At 39.6% G+C, this 14,777-nt stretch overlaps 2 protein-coding genes across 3 annotated transcripts in view; both read left to right on the forward strand.

The window, feature by feature from the left end:
* The window catches only part of AHCTF1 (AT-hook containing transcription factor 1), an 87,362-nt gene extending 80,350 nt beyond the window's left edge, over nt 1-7,012 (forward strand). Inside the window, exons 34-36 of one of the 2 annotated variants that reach the window (XM_030812555.1) lie at nt 2,243-2,376; nt 3,405-3,487; nt 5,125-7,012. In XM_030812555.1, coding sequence (XP_030668415.1) covers nt 2,243-2,376; nt 3,405-3,487; nt 5,125-5,317 — 410 coding nt within the window. In that variant the 3' untranslated portion in view covers nt 5,318-7,012. The remainder of the gene's footprint in view (nt 1-2,242; nt 2,377-3,404; nt 3,488-5,124) is intronic. The other variant, XM_030812556.1, reaches the window with a different exon arrangement.
* LOC101177335 (kinesin-like protein KIF28P) overlaps nt 6,518-14,777 on the forward strand; it is a 60,009-nt gene continuing 51,749 nt past the window's right edge. The window contains 2 exon segments of the mRNA XM_030812899.1: nt 6,518-6,582; nt 8,789-8,796. Coding sequence (XP_030668759.1) covers nt 6,518-6,582; nt 8,789-8,796 — 73 coding nt within the window.

Consider the following 14,777-nt stretch of genomic DNA (forward strand, 5'->3'; position numbering starts at 1 on the left):
CAGCGGTTCTTATGAGTATTCACGACTTTAACAAAGCAATGACCACTCTAGGACATAGCTTCCTATCTTCCTCTGCCCTTTATACTGTTACCATACTTTCTGTCCCTTGTGCCTATTTATATTCTAAACTTCATTTTTACATAGGGATGCAGGTGCAGAGAAGACTGGGTGTAGGTATATTGTATGATTGGAAGGCTAGAGGTGGTCCTTTATTTTATTGAACATAGCAAAGAAACGATCTTAGAATTCTGTGTTTTACTAAATGAATATGAAACCACATTTCATACAGCAAATATTAAGAAGGGCCTGCTATATACCTAAGGCCATACTAGATACATGACATTCATATATCATTTGATTCCCACTTCAACCCAGTGAAGTGTAGGTACTTTTACTTCCTTCTGTCCTCATTGAGGAAACTGAAGTTCATTGAGACTGTGCACTCACATCACCCAGGGAATAAGATGTGTTGTCCTGGAGCTACTACTGCTACTACTGGCTGGTAAGAGCCAATTGTTAAATATCCAAGAACTTGTAACCCAGCCATGGTTTGCATTGGCCACAGGAGGCACATTTACACCTTAGAAATCAGCAAATGCTGCAAATCAGAGCTCTCTTTGAATTTTCAGAGTCATTTGCTAGCACACGGTTGGGTTTGAACCTAGGTCTTTTGAACTCCTTAATCCTCAAAACAGAGATGGGTAAAGAATTGACATATATACTCAAGAAAGTCTCATCTGTACTATAATAGAAGCATATGGAAAAAATGGCGGAGGCTATTTTTGCATGTGATAGTATATTTTTGTATTTCCTTATATTCCTTTGAAATGGAGTAGGAAAGCTTAGGTGAAGATTATGAAAAGTGAAATAAATTGTTTTTTTCAGGTAGCCTAGAAGAGACTTATAGAATGTATAATTTTCGTAGAAATGTTTTTGTTCATCTGTTTCTTGAAGCCAAGAGAGACCACCAGTAGACCTAGCCATTGCCATTTACAAGCTGGAAGCAGAGATTATATATTTCTGATATCTGATATCAACTCTATTTTTTCTTTTTTTAAGAATTATGCGCTTATATATACCTACTCTATACCCACAAAAAAATTTTTTTTAAAGAATCATGCTTTAAAAGCAGAATTTGATATCTGATAGAACTCTTGACTGTCCCAGTAGCTGAAATAACATTGAACTATGATTTTATTTCAAGGGTTTGTAAATGATATTCTTGAAATAACAAATGCAAACATCTGTAGAGCACTTACCACCTACCATGCCACACATTGTTCTACTACTTTCATCCTCAGAACAACTTTGAGATAGATGCTATCATTAACCCTATTTTATAGAAACTGATGCACAGACAGCTCTAAGTTACTTAATTCTGGTCTCACAGTAAGTCCAGAAGCTGGGATTTATTCTGGCAGACCGGTTAAACTGAACAGTGCTCCTCTGTAATTATATTGATAATTGCTTTTAATATGGGGGCCCTATAGTTTAAAAAAAAAAAAAAGTGTGTGTGGTAAATGTTTTTAATTCCTTATTTTAAACCAATTGTTGTTTAAACCATTTTTATTTTTCTGTGGAATATCTTCCTGTTAGCTTTTCACTGTGTTACCCAGGCTGGAGTGCAGTGGCACAATCATGGCTCACTGTAGCCTCAACTTCCCAGGCTCAGGTGATCCTCCTGCCTCAGCCTCCCAAAGTGCTGGAATTACAATTGTGAGCCACTGCACCTGGCACTTTCTCCTTTTGTGGAGATGAACTTTTCTGTTCCTTTGGCTGGAACAAGTAGTTCAAAATGAGGTGGCTACAGTTTCTCTTTTTTGAAAATAAAAAACCTACTTTGTAAATAACGTCTCTGGAATAGCAGTAGTTATGGCATAAGACTAGCTCAGGTTACATATAGGATTAATGCTTTCCCTCCCCAGAATGCTTGAGGAGCAGTAAGGATTAAAAGAAATAGACTAAACAGTTCTGTACCTGCTTTCATGGCCTGTCTTTATATTGTAGCACTTTTTAGCTTGAAGCATTCAATAGTCCTACACATTTGGCTCACCCAAATGATGTTGGGATTTTTCCTGTCGTTTCTCTGCCGACATGGATAATTAGGTTTCAATACTAATGGTTTTCAGGTTTGGGGACGTTTGCATCTTTCTAAAATACATAATTTGTTCCAGGTTTTTATTGTGTTTATATATATGCGCACATATAAAGATATAGTTACAGTTTTTTCAACTATTTTTAGCTAAAAAAATAGAGGTTCCTGCGCAGCTGAAAGAATTAGTTTCGGATTTATCTTCTCAGTTTGTCATCTCACCTCCTGCTTTAAGGAGCAGACAAAAAAACACATCTAATAAGAACAAGCTTGAAGATGAACTGGTAAGAAATGCATGATTTTATTTGTATGTTTGTTAAAACATACTTTTTATTTTTTTAACAAATGTTTTAATAAAATCGTTTTAATTTTATTTAAATTTTAATGATTTTAAATTTTGTTTATTATTTAAATAAATGTCTTAAAGATAACAGTCATATATATTAAAAGCCAAAACGGTCTTATCCACCCCTTTGGAGACCCTCCCTACCTTTAAGACATATCTGTGGTATGTTACTGATGATATTTTACTGACAGTTACAGTTTAAATTACCTGTTTGTGGAAGAGTTTTTAAATTCTAGTGTCCATCAGAATTACCTGGGTGTTTTTTAAAGGAATAGTTGAGGGATTGAGTATGAGTCCCTTATGTTTATAAATGTTAATTCATAAGCATTTATTGGATTATCTGCCATTAGTCTGCTACTCTGCAAGGGCAAATTACACAAGAATAATTCAGGCAAATTCCTTGTCTGTCAGGTACCTACAGTTCAACTGAGATACACAGTTTCATGGAAGAGATGAAAACAATTATTTCAAATACTTTATAATAAATAGACCTAGGTTAGAGGAGATAGACATTCCTCCCGCCAGAGTAAATGGCAGATGCAAAGGCTCAGAGCATGGCAATGGCAGGCAGATGAGGAGTGTTCATTGTGAATAGCCATGTGTATATTACAGGTAGTTTCTATGAAAGATAAAATGTGGGTAGGAAACAATAGTCTCTGTCTACTTCTTAGAAAGTGAGAACCTGGATATGGACAAAGGGAGTGGGTACAGAAGGGCAGTGGACAGTGGAAACATTCAAAAATAAAACTGATCATAACTTGGAGATTAGTTGAATTGTAGGAATGAGGAATAAAGAACAGGCCTAATAACTAAGGTTTCTACTAAAAAATATGAGAAAAGGAGTCAGTGTTGCATTTGGCGAGTTTGAATTCATCAGCAGTGTTTGGCTATAGTATTCCTTGCCTCAGCATAGAAGTTTTAAAATTAGATTCGTGTTTAATACTTTTTAAAATGTTTAACCCATAGAAAGATGATGCACAATCAGTAGAAACTGTGGGAAAGCCAAAAGCGAAACGAATCAGGACGTCAAAAACAAAACAAGCAAGCAAGTATGACTTTCTGTTCTGTTCTTGATTGATTGATTGATTGAGACAGTCTCGCTCTGTCGCCAAGGCTAGAGTGCAGTGGTGTGATTTTAGCTTACTGCAACCTCTGCCTCCCAGGTTCAGGTGATTCTCATACCTCAGCCTCCCGAGTAGCTGGGACTACAGGCGCCCACCACCACATCTGGCTAATTTTTGTATTTTTAATAGAGACAGCGTTTTATCATGTTGGCCAGGCTGGTCTCAAACTCCTGGCCTCAAGTGATCTGCCTGCCTTGGCCTCCCATAGTACTTAGATTACAGGTGTGAGCCACTGCCCAGCCTTGTTCTGTAATTTTTATCCATTTGTTTCTCAAAATTAGATTTGAGAAGACCCTTAATTTTACAAAAAGGAAATGAAGCTCATCAGAAAAGATTCTCGGGGCATTTACAAGCACTGGCTCCCTGGCATTGTTAGATTTCACTGCTGAAGGTGGATTTCTTTATATATTAATAGCATGAAAGCCCAGTCCTTTTAAAAGGAACATGGGAGGTCGGGCGTGGTGTCTCACGCCTGTAATCCCAGCACTTTGGGAGGCCGAGGCAGGTGGATCACAAGTCAGGAGTTCAAGACCAGCCTGGCCAAGATGATGAAACCCTGTCTCTACTGAAAAAAAAAAAAAAATTAGCTGGACGTGGCGGTGGGCGCCTGTAGCCCCAGCTACTCCGGAGGCTGAGGCAGGAGAATCGCTTGAACCCGGGGGGTGGAGGTTGCAATGAGCTGAGATCATACCACTGCACTTCCAGCCTGGGTGACAGACCGAGACTCTGTCTCAAAAAAATAAATAAAAATAAAATAAAATAATAAAAGGAGGATGGTAGGGTGGGGGCAGTTTAGTTCCCAGTGGATCTTTCTGGTTTTTGCAGAAAAACAAAGTAGGGAGGGAAGTGGGATGGTTTACCTCTTTGTCAGGAAAGTTAGGTAACTATTAATAAAAAACAATTATACACTTTAAAATCCTGCAATTATTTTACAAAAAGCAATAAAACTGCATCCATGGGAAAATTACTCCATTTCAGATATATTTGTTACACAGTAACTTGTTTATGCTATGCTTAGTAGGCATGGTTGAATTTAATAAAAGCACAAGTTGATGCATTTTATTTAAAAACGGATTTAATGACACTATGGCTAATATCACTGTGTACATGTAAACTGGTGTATCTATGTGAGAAACTCATGTGTGTGAAATTCTGTGCATCTTTGCTAATTGCTGGTGTTTGATGATTGACATTTCTGACATGCCACATGGGCCTGCAGGGCTCTCATCTCCTGGGCTGACAACTGGTACTCGGCCCATCCTTGTGATCCAGCAGTATTTTTTCATACATTTGAAACATTTAGAGGAAAATTCAATAATTGCATAATTGTTTGTAAATATTCTGATCAAAAAGGAAAAAATTACCCTTAATGAAACCTGAACTCTGCTTCTGATTAGCTTATATGACTTAAAGCTTCACTTCAGTTCTCTTGAAACCATTACATCTTTTATAAAATGAAAGCACTAAGCAGTCCCTAAGGTTTTTCTCAACGTGTTGGGAAGCCAGTTTTATTTTATAGCATAATGTGTTTATTCGTACTTGATCATATCTTTTTTCTTCAGAAGCACAGAAAAAGAAAGTGCTTGGTCACCTCCTCCCGTAGAAATTCGGCTGATTTCCCCCTTGGCTAGCCCAGTTGACGGAGTCAAGAGCAAACCAAGAAAAACTACAGAAGTGACAGGAACAGGTCTTGGAAGGAACAGAAAGAAACTGTCTTCCTATCCAAAGCAAATTTTACGCAGAAAAATGCTGTAATTTCTTGGGGAGTTTTTAATGTACACCTATTTGTAAAGTCATCAGAATAGTGTAGATTATTAAATATCTAGTTTGGAAGAAAATAATTTATATAAATTATTGTAAATTTTTATGTAAACAGAAGGTCTTCAATAAGTAAAGTAACTCCATATGGAGTGATTGTTTCAGTCCAGGCAATTTTTCTATTTTATATTAAGACTTCATACATTTATATTTGTAAATATGGCTTATTAATGGAACGTTAAATAAAATGTGTACTTCACAGTCGTTTGTGTCTTGGATTTTTGAAAGGGAGGGGATATCTGTTTAAATAGTTTTATATGCTCATTGGTCTCATTTTCTCTATAATTAAAATACTAGACCAGTGTTAAAATGGGGATGATTGAAGTATTGATATTTCTTTTTGCAGTTACTATTTTATAATTTATGCACTTTGATTCTGTGATTCAGATTTCTAATCATAAAATGTATTTTTTTGTTTTTGGCTATGTTAAAATTGAATTATGGGCATGTAATTTTGCCATCTTTGTAGTTTCACAAATTTTGTGTAATCTACCTCAAATGAAGAATCCAAGTATTGGTTAACTATAATGTTGGCATCTCTTATTCAGCAAGCTTAAAGGCTCTTTAAAGTCTTAATTAGTCAAAGACTAATCCAGGTTAGATTGACCGGTTCACTGCTCACTTGCAACCTTATCAAAGGGTTTGACAAAGGGAAATGTAAAATAAATCTGTTTATGGATATTGAGTGCATCTTGTATGTGCCTAATATTGATTGATAGGATGAGATGTCTGAACAAATTTTTATAATATTGCTGTGAAGGAGCTTGCTACTGAACCACAGAAATCCCTTAATATTCAGGTTTTAAAACTGGCAAATTCTCACAGGACCTCAGGCACAGATTATTGAGGTTGGGAGAGAGAGCGTAGATGTAGAAGAGAAAAAACACACGCCCTGTTCTCTACAGTACAACTGTGTGCAATTAAGCAATGATACTTGATGTAGGCTCTAACATTCATCAATAAATAAGTGTTGTAAAATAATTTATAACAGGTTAGCGTGTAACGAGTGGACTATTAATAATTGATCATCTAGAAATGAACTGCTTTTGTGGGCTAGCTTTTAATGTTTTAATGTGAAGCATACGCAGTGTGCTTTCTGCATTTATTTTTCTACCAAATACGGATAATGAGAAATTGATGAAAATGCCTACGCCAAGTGTTGACAGTGTGAAAGTAGCAGTGCGAGTGCGGCCTTTTAGTCAGTCAGGTTAGTGATGGATGTTACGCTGCCTTGTTGAAAATTTCACTGACTTTGATTTTATTACTTTTTTAATGATAGTTATCAAACTTGTATTTAAGCTGCTTGTCATTTATGGAATATTGAACTTATTTAAGTGAACTTGTTAAATGAATAAAGAGCTAAACATAATTCAGTAAACAATTTTACTCGTTTGCGCAAGTAGCACAATAAACATGGATGCAATGTATGTCAAGTTAATACTTTTTTAAACACAATCTGGTGAATATAGATGTGTGGTACCTGTTTTTAATAAATGTACTTTTTTTCCCCGTGAATGTAGATCATAAGCAAACAAATTGCCTGTTCTAAATGAACTTTATATATATTTTAAATGAATGTATGTACTTATGTATAAATGTCTTTATATAGCTTGAATAAAAACACTGCTCATTCAGATGTGTTGCTACAACATTTTAGGATAGCACATGAATGATATTCTCGGACCTTGTAGCAACCATGTATCTGATGATCAAAGCATTGGTTAAACTAAGGTGCTTAGTATCATAGTAGTAAGGTAAACAACAATACACTCAGAAAGATAGTATCATAGTAGTAAGTAAGGTAAACAGCATACTCAGATCAGGTATAGTTAATTCTGCCTGGATAGATCTTGAAGGCTTCCTAGATAGAAGCATTTGAGAGGACTTATAAAGGGTTTGTAAAATGTCGATCAACACTTGCTCGACAGAACAACATGCAAAGACCTGGTCCTGAATGGGCTACAATGGATTGACCTTATTGAGGTCTTCCCCCCGCCCACTTCTACAACTTGCTGCTTTTTGATAATATTGCATTATCAGTATTACTTTGTACATCTTCAGTTGGCATCAGTTCTGTCTGTCCTGTGCCTCTGTATTCATCTATATTGTGGAAAGTATTTCAACAGCTGGGCACAGCTATGTAATTATGTAACTCCAGTTACCTGTATAACTAGGTAACTTTAAGTGTAGCTTCTATTTAAGGCTTCTAAAGTAGCATGGCTTCTAAGGCAACTGATCAAAAAATGCCAAAGAATCAATTTGTGACCAGTATATTAACTACTTTGGCCCAACCAGACCTTCAACAACAATGCAAATGGTTATTCCTGCGGTCGTTTTCACTGGCCTCTAATATTGCCAGGATGAGTAACTGCAAATAAGGATTTGTAGGATTAGGCACTAAAACAGTCATGTATTTACAGAACCTTTAGGTTCCCTTTACAAAGGGATTGCATTTTATTCAAGTTCACCACCAAAGTTGACTAGTTCAGAATAGTCTAAGCAAGGAGTAAAGAGGATGGATTCGGGAGATAGCTTGAAGGTACAGCGAGTGCTTTCTCTGTACCCACAGGGGCTATGTTCTAAGGCCCCCAGTGAATTTCTGAAGCCACAGGTAGAACCTAACCCTATATATACATTTTTCTCCTGTACGTACATATCTGTGATAGTGTATAAGTACTTCGGGGCCATGATTAAGTAACATAGGGGCACAAGCATTGCAGTGCCACCACGCTCATCTGGTAACCAAGATGGTTACTAAGCGGCACTACATGGATATGCTAGACAAGGATGATTCACGTCCAGGCAGCACAGTGGGATGGCGTGAGATTTTCACACACTTCTCAGACTGGTGGCACAATTTAAAACACAAGTTGTTTATTTCTGGAATTTTCCATTTCGTGTTTTCAGATTCTGGTTGACTGCTCGTAACAAACCACAGAAAGTGAAACTGCGGACAAGGGAGGACTACTGTAGACAGTGACAGATCATCCTGCCTAGACAACTGCAGTACCTCCTACGTGAACTTGCCACCCCCAATGCATTCTTCATGTAGCAGTAAGAGAAAAACACTAGTATCATGGAGCTCTCTGCTCAAAACCTTTCAGTTTGTTAAAAATAGAATTTTGCAGTTTACAGGGCCTAGGTGACCTGGACACTGCCTAATTTTCTAACTCCATATCTAGCGCTTATGTTCATTGTGGGATCAGAGAACCTACTTTATGGCACTTTCATTACAAGAAGCAATATATTGCTGGGTACAGTGGCTCACACCTGTAATCCCAGCATTTTGGGAGGCCGAGTTCAAGGCCAGCCTGGCCAACATGGTGAAACCCCGTCTCTACTAAAAATACAAAAATTAGCCAGGTATGGTCATGCACACTTGTAGTCCCAGCTACTTGGGAGGCTGAGACACGAGAGTTGCTTTAATCCGGGAGGTGGAGGCTGCAGTGAACCAAGATCACACCACTGCACTCCAGCCTGGGCGACCGAGTGAGACTGTCTCAAAAATAAAAATAAAGCACTATATTCTCTGGGCCTCAGTTCATCTGTAAAATGGGCTCTTGACACTTCACAAGATTGCTATTGTAAGTAACAGAGGAAGTAAGTCTATCGCAGAGCACAGTGCCTGACAACTATTTTAGCTGCTTTGTTTTTCACCATAATCTTTTAAACAACTTTGAGGTACTACAATTCAAAGTGTACAATTCAATGGTTTTAAATATGTTGATATGTGCAACAGTCACCACAGTCAATTTCAGAACATTTCATCACCTAAGAATTTCTGCACCTTTTAGTTACCCTATTTCCCATCCCTAAGCAACCACTAATGTGCCCTGCAGATTTCCCTTCCTAGGTGAAAGTTTCCTGTGAGTGGAGTCATATGTAGTCTTTTGTGACTGGCTGCTTTCACACAGCATGTTTTCAAGGTCCACCCACATTGCAGCATATATTAAAACGTCATTCTCTATGGCTAGTGAATATTCAGTATTCTATTTTGTGGATACACAAGTTTTGTTCATCAGTGGAAGGACACTTCAGTTGGTTCTGCATTTTGCCTATTAATGACTGCTACACACATTTGTGTACAAGTTTTTGTGTGGGCGTGTTTTCATTTCTCTTGGTTATATGCCTAAGCATTGAATTGCTGAGCCATACGGTAACTATGTTTCATCATTTGAGATATTCCCAGATTGTCTTCCAAAGCAGCTGTGCCAACGTATATTCCCAACAGCAGTACATAAGGGCTCCAAATTGTTCACATCCTTGCCAACAATTGTTATCTGACTTTCCAATTGTAGTCATCCTAGCTGATGTGAAGTGGCCTGTCGTGGCTGTGATTTACATTTCTTTAGTGACTAATATCAAGCATCTTTTTAGGAGTATTTATTTATCTTCTTGCAGAAGTATCGATTCAGATTCCTTGCTCATTTTTTAAACTGGATTATCTTTATTATTGAGCTGATCTTTATAGATTATGAATATGAATCCTTATCAGATACATGATTTGCAAATTTTCCTCCCACTCTGTGGATTGTATTTTTCACATTCTTGGTGTTATTTGAAGCAGAAACATTTTAAGTGTTGGCAATTTTATTGCTTTGCTTTAGATGTCATATCTAAGAATCCTTTGTCCAATCCAAGGCCATGAAGATTTACTCCTGTTCTTCTAAGGCTTTTATAGTTTTAGCTCTTACATTTAGGCTTTTAATTCGAGATAATTTTGTATATAGTAAGAGTTCAATTTTTTTTTTTTTTTTAAAGAGACAGAGACTCACTCTGTCACCCAGGCTGGAGGGCAGTGGTATGATCAAAGCTCACTGTAACCTCAAACTCCCGGGCTCAGGCACTCCCCGTACTTCATCCTCCAAAATAGCTAGGGCTATAGGTATATGCCACTATGACCAACCTTCTTTTTTTTTTAAATAGAGATAGGGTCTCACTATGTTGCCAGGCTAGTCTCAAACTCCTAGCCTCAAGCTATCCCCCTACCTCAGGCTCCCAAAGAGTTGAGATCACAGGTGTGAGCCACTGCATCCAGCCAATTTCATTCTTTCTCACATAGCTATCCAATTCTCCCAGTATCATTTCTTAAAAAGGCTCTTCTTTTCCCCATTGGATGGTTCTAGCAGCCTTGTTGAAAATCAGCTGACCATAGATGTCAGGGTTTATTTTTGGACTCAATCCTATTAATTTGTATGTCTCTCCTTGTCAGTACCACACTGCCTTCATTACTGTTGGTTTGTATTAAGTTGTGAAATCAGGAAGTGTGAATTCTACTTTTTTCTTCATTTTCAAGATTGTTTTAGCTACTAAGGGTCCTTTGCAATCCATATGAATTTTAGAAGCAGCTCATCATGGCCAGGCATGGTGGCTCACGCCTGTAATCCCAACATTTTGGGAGGCCGAGACGGATGCATCACTTGAGGTCAGGAGTTCGAGACCAGCCTGATCAACATGGTGAAACCCTGTCTCCAAGAAAAATACAAAAATTAGCCAGGCACGGTGGGGGGCACCTGTAATCCCAGCTACTCAGAAGGCTGGGGCAGGAGAATTGCCTGAACCCGGGAGGCAGAGGTTGCAGTGAGCTGAGACTGTGCCATTGCACTCCAGCCTGGGTGACAGAGTGAGACTCCGTCTCCACAAAAAAAAAAAAAAAAAAAAAAAAAAAATTAGCTCAGCATTTGCTACAAAGAAGTCACGTGGGTTCTAGGGATTGCGCTGGATCTGTATGTTGGTTTGGTGAATACTGCCTCCCAAATGACCTTAAGTCTTCTGATCCACAAACATAGGATGTTTTTTCAGTCTTTGGTTTCTTAGTTTCTTTCAACAAAGTCATATAGCTGGCCGGGCGCGGTGGCTCACGCCTGTAATCCCAGCACTTTGGGAGGCTGAGGTGGGCGGATCACCAGGTCAGGAGATTGAGACCATCCTGGCTAACACGGTGAAACCCCGTCTCTACTAAAAATACAAAAAATTAGCCGGGCGTGGTGGCGGGCGCCTGTAGTCCCAGCTGCTCAGGAGGCTGAGGCAAGAGAATGGCGTGAACCCGGGAGGGGGAGCTTGCAGTGAGCTGAGATCGCACCACTGCACTCCCAGCCTGGGCAACAGGGCGAGACTGTCTCACAAAAAAAAAAAAAAAAAAAAGTCATATATGTTTCAGAGTAAATGGTTTGTACTTTTTTCATTAAATGTATTCCTATTTTATTATTATTTATTTATTTTTGAGATGGTTTTTCACTCTTGTTGCCCAGGCTAGAGTGCTGTGGCACAATCTCAGCTCACTGCAACCTGCACCTCCCAGGTTCAAGTGATTCTCCTGCCTCAGCCTACCAAGTAGCTGGGATTACAGGTACCCTCACCACGCCCGGCTAATCTTTTTGTTTGTATTTTTAATAGAGACAGGGTTTCACCATGTTGGCCAGGCTGGTCTCAAACCCCTGACCTCAGGGGGTCCACCCACCTTGGCCTCCCAAAGTGCTGGGATTACAGGCGTGAGCCACTGCGCCTGGCCTTATATTTTTATTTTTTATTTTTGTGGGTACCCACAAAATTAACTCTGTGTAACTGCCTTACAGTTAAAGGGGGGCACGCCACACCATGCAGAGCCACATGGGGAAGTACCAAGAACAGGCAAAAGAAAGGAGAGAGCAGGACTTAGAGCCTTGCCATAGTTTCTGCAGGAAGGAATGGGCAAGGCAGAGAAGACAAGTTTGACAAGTTTAGGATTGGAGAGTATGAATAATTTTGGTGGGCTCTGACCTTTGAGTTGTCTTTAGTTGTTTAGTACCTGGCCTTGGGGGTGATTTAGAGCAGGGGAAGTACTGGCTTGGTGTATAGGAATTAGATAGAGGAGGTAGTTGGGGATACGGGCTTTGATTGCTGTATGGGAGTTAGAGGAGGTAGTGGGGATATGGGCTTTGATTGGTTGGTTTGCATATGAAAGGCAAGTTGTTTGCTATCTCTAGAAATCTGATAGCCCTGGTGAGCTGCAGGACGTCAAACCGTCATAAAGTATAGATCTCCATAGGATGCCATAGTGAATAGTGCTATGTTTTCCTGAGGAGATATAAGACTTAGCTACTCATAATTATGACATAATCATGATTGGTAATGTGGGGAAGTAAATGTCTCAAAGCTTCTATACATTTGTATATATTTTTTCATATATACAGAGAAAATTTTAAAATACGATTAATACAATAATTTCCATTGTTGAGCTAACTTTGAAGCCCTAGGATAAATTCCATTTGGTCATGGTGTGCAATTCTTTTTATATGTTGCTGGATTTAGTTTCATAGTATTTTCTTGAGGATTTTTGCCTGCATAGTCATAAGAGATAATGGTTTGTAATTTTGTTCTTTTTGAGACGCAGTCTCATTCTGTCACCCGGGCTGGAGTGCAGTGGCACAATGTCAGCTCACTGCAACCTCCACCTCCTGGCCTCAAGCGATTCTCATGCCTCAGCTTCTTGAGTAGCTGGGATTACAGGCGCCCACCACCATGCCCGGCTAATTTTTGTATTTTTAGTGGAGACATGGTTTCACCATGTTGGTCAGGCTGGTCTCAAACTCCTGACCTCATAATCCACCTTCCTCGGCCTCCCAAAGTGCTGGGATTACACGCGTGAGACACCGTGCCCGGCATTTAGTTTTTTGTTTGTTTTTTGTTTTTCTGAGACGGAGTCTCACTCCGTCACCCAGGCTGGAGTGCAGTGGCGCGATCTCGGCTCACTGCAAGCTCTGCCTCCTAGGTTCAGGCCATTCTCCTGCCTCAGCCTCCTGAGTAACTAACTGGGACTACAGGCACCTGCCACCATGCCTGGCTAATTTTTTCTATTTTTGGTAGAGACGGGGTTTCACTGTGTTAGCCGGGATGGTCTTGATCTCCTGACCTCGTGATCCACCCGCCCCGGCCTCCCACAGTGCTGGGATTACAGGCGTGAGCCGGTCGAGCTGGCACCCGGCCAGCATTTCTACTTCTGTCTTCCCTGTTCTAGGTCTATTTAGATTTTTTTCTTGAGTCAATTTCTGTTATTTCTGCCTTTGTAGGAATTTATTTCATCTAAGTTATCTAATTTGTTGGTATTCATTTGTTCAAAGTATTCCTTTATAATCCTTTCTTTAATCATAGTTTTCTTTCATTCTGTATGTTTATAATGATTACTTTAAAAGTCTTTTTCTGATAAATCCTGCATCTGCTCACTCTGTTTTTGTTACCTGTTTCTTCCCCAGTATATGGATCATACTTTCCTGTTACTTTGCGTGCCTCCTAATTTTTTCTTAGAAACTGGACATTGTAGATATATTGTAGCAGCTCTGGCTACTAGCTCTGCGTCTCCTCTGTGGCTTGTTACTTTCATTTGCCAGTTTGTTTAGTGACTGGCTGAATTATTTTAGTAAAGTCTATTATGTCCCCCAGCCCCCACCGTTGTTCCTTAAGGAAGCACAGTTTTGGGTCTGCCCCAGTCACGCTGGGAGAACAATGGTTTTGGTAGGGCCCCCTTCCTGTCTTTCCTTGCCCATGCCCAGCTGTTAAACTTCACTATTTGCTGGCTGATTATTGTTTTCAACAATGTCCTGGGGTATAAATTGCTTTACAAATGAATCCGATCAAATTCTGCTACCTTTGAAGGGAATCGTTTCTAAAACCAGTGTTTGATATTTTTGACCTTCCAACTATCTTATTCTCCAGTTCATCCCTGCAAATTAGAGGGCATACACTTTTACTTGTATTTGACTCTCTTCTCAGCTGTCTTTCATCACAACCTCCACCATTCTCAAGGGCATCCTTAGGCTTGAACTTCCCCAATCTGTTAGGAATGAAGTCAGTTCCTTTAGGAAGAGATGTTAGGCACCATGGGTTGTATGGCCTCATTATCCCCCCAGGCAAAATCTCTAAGCCAGAGCTCTGGAATTGGATGTGTGAACAATAGTCAACTGCTCTTCAGATGACACACCTGCTCTAGGAGCTGAGTACTCAGTGGAGGTGGGGTCCTAGCCTAAGGTCCTCTCAGCTTGTCTCTCCTGGTGTTGAACCATCTCAGGACCCAGGGCAAAAGTGGTCGGTACTCCAGTAAGCTCAGTATGCTGCAACCAAAATAGAGCCTCCATTCCTCGAGTGGGAGCTGGGTGCGAAAGGGAGACCCCCAATTAACCTGACACTTGGCTTCACTAACAGGTAGAGAGAGGCAGAATGAGAAATGCTAGTATCTCGATCTTCCTGGGAAGAAAGTCCTCCAGCTGGGATCTGGAGTGGAGACAGAACCCTGTGTTCCTGGCTGTAGCTGTCCAGAGTGGAATCTCCACCTTCCTGAACTGGCAGGGAAAGGAAAGGAAAGATCTTGCTTCAAATACCACAAACTCTTTTCTTACCAAATTTTAGTACATTTTCTTGAATA

This window comes from Nomascus leucogenys, chromosome 5, assembly GCF_006542625.1.
Source record: "Nomascus leucogenys isolate Asia chromosome 5, Asia_NLE_v1, whole genome shotgun sequence".
NCBI lineage: Eukaryota > Metazoa > Chordata > Mammalia > Primates > Hylobatidae > Nomascus > Nomascus leucogenys.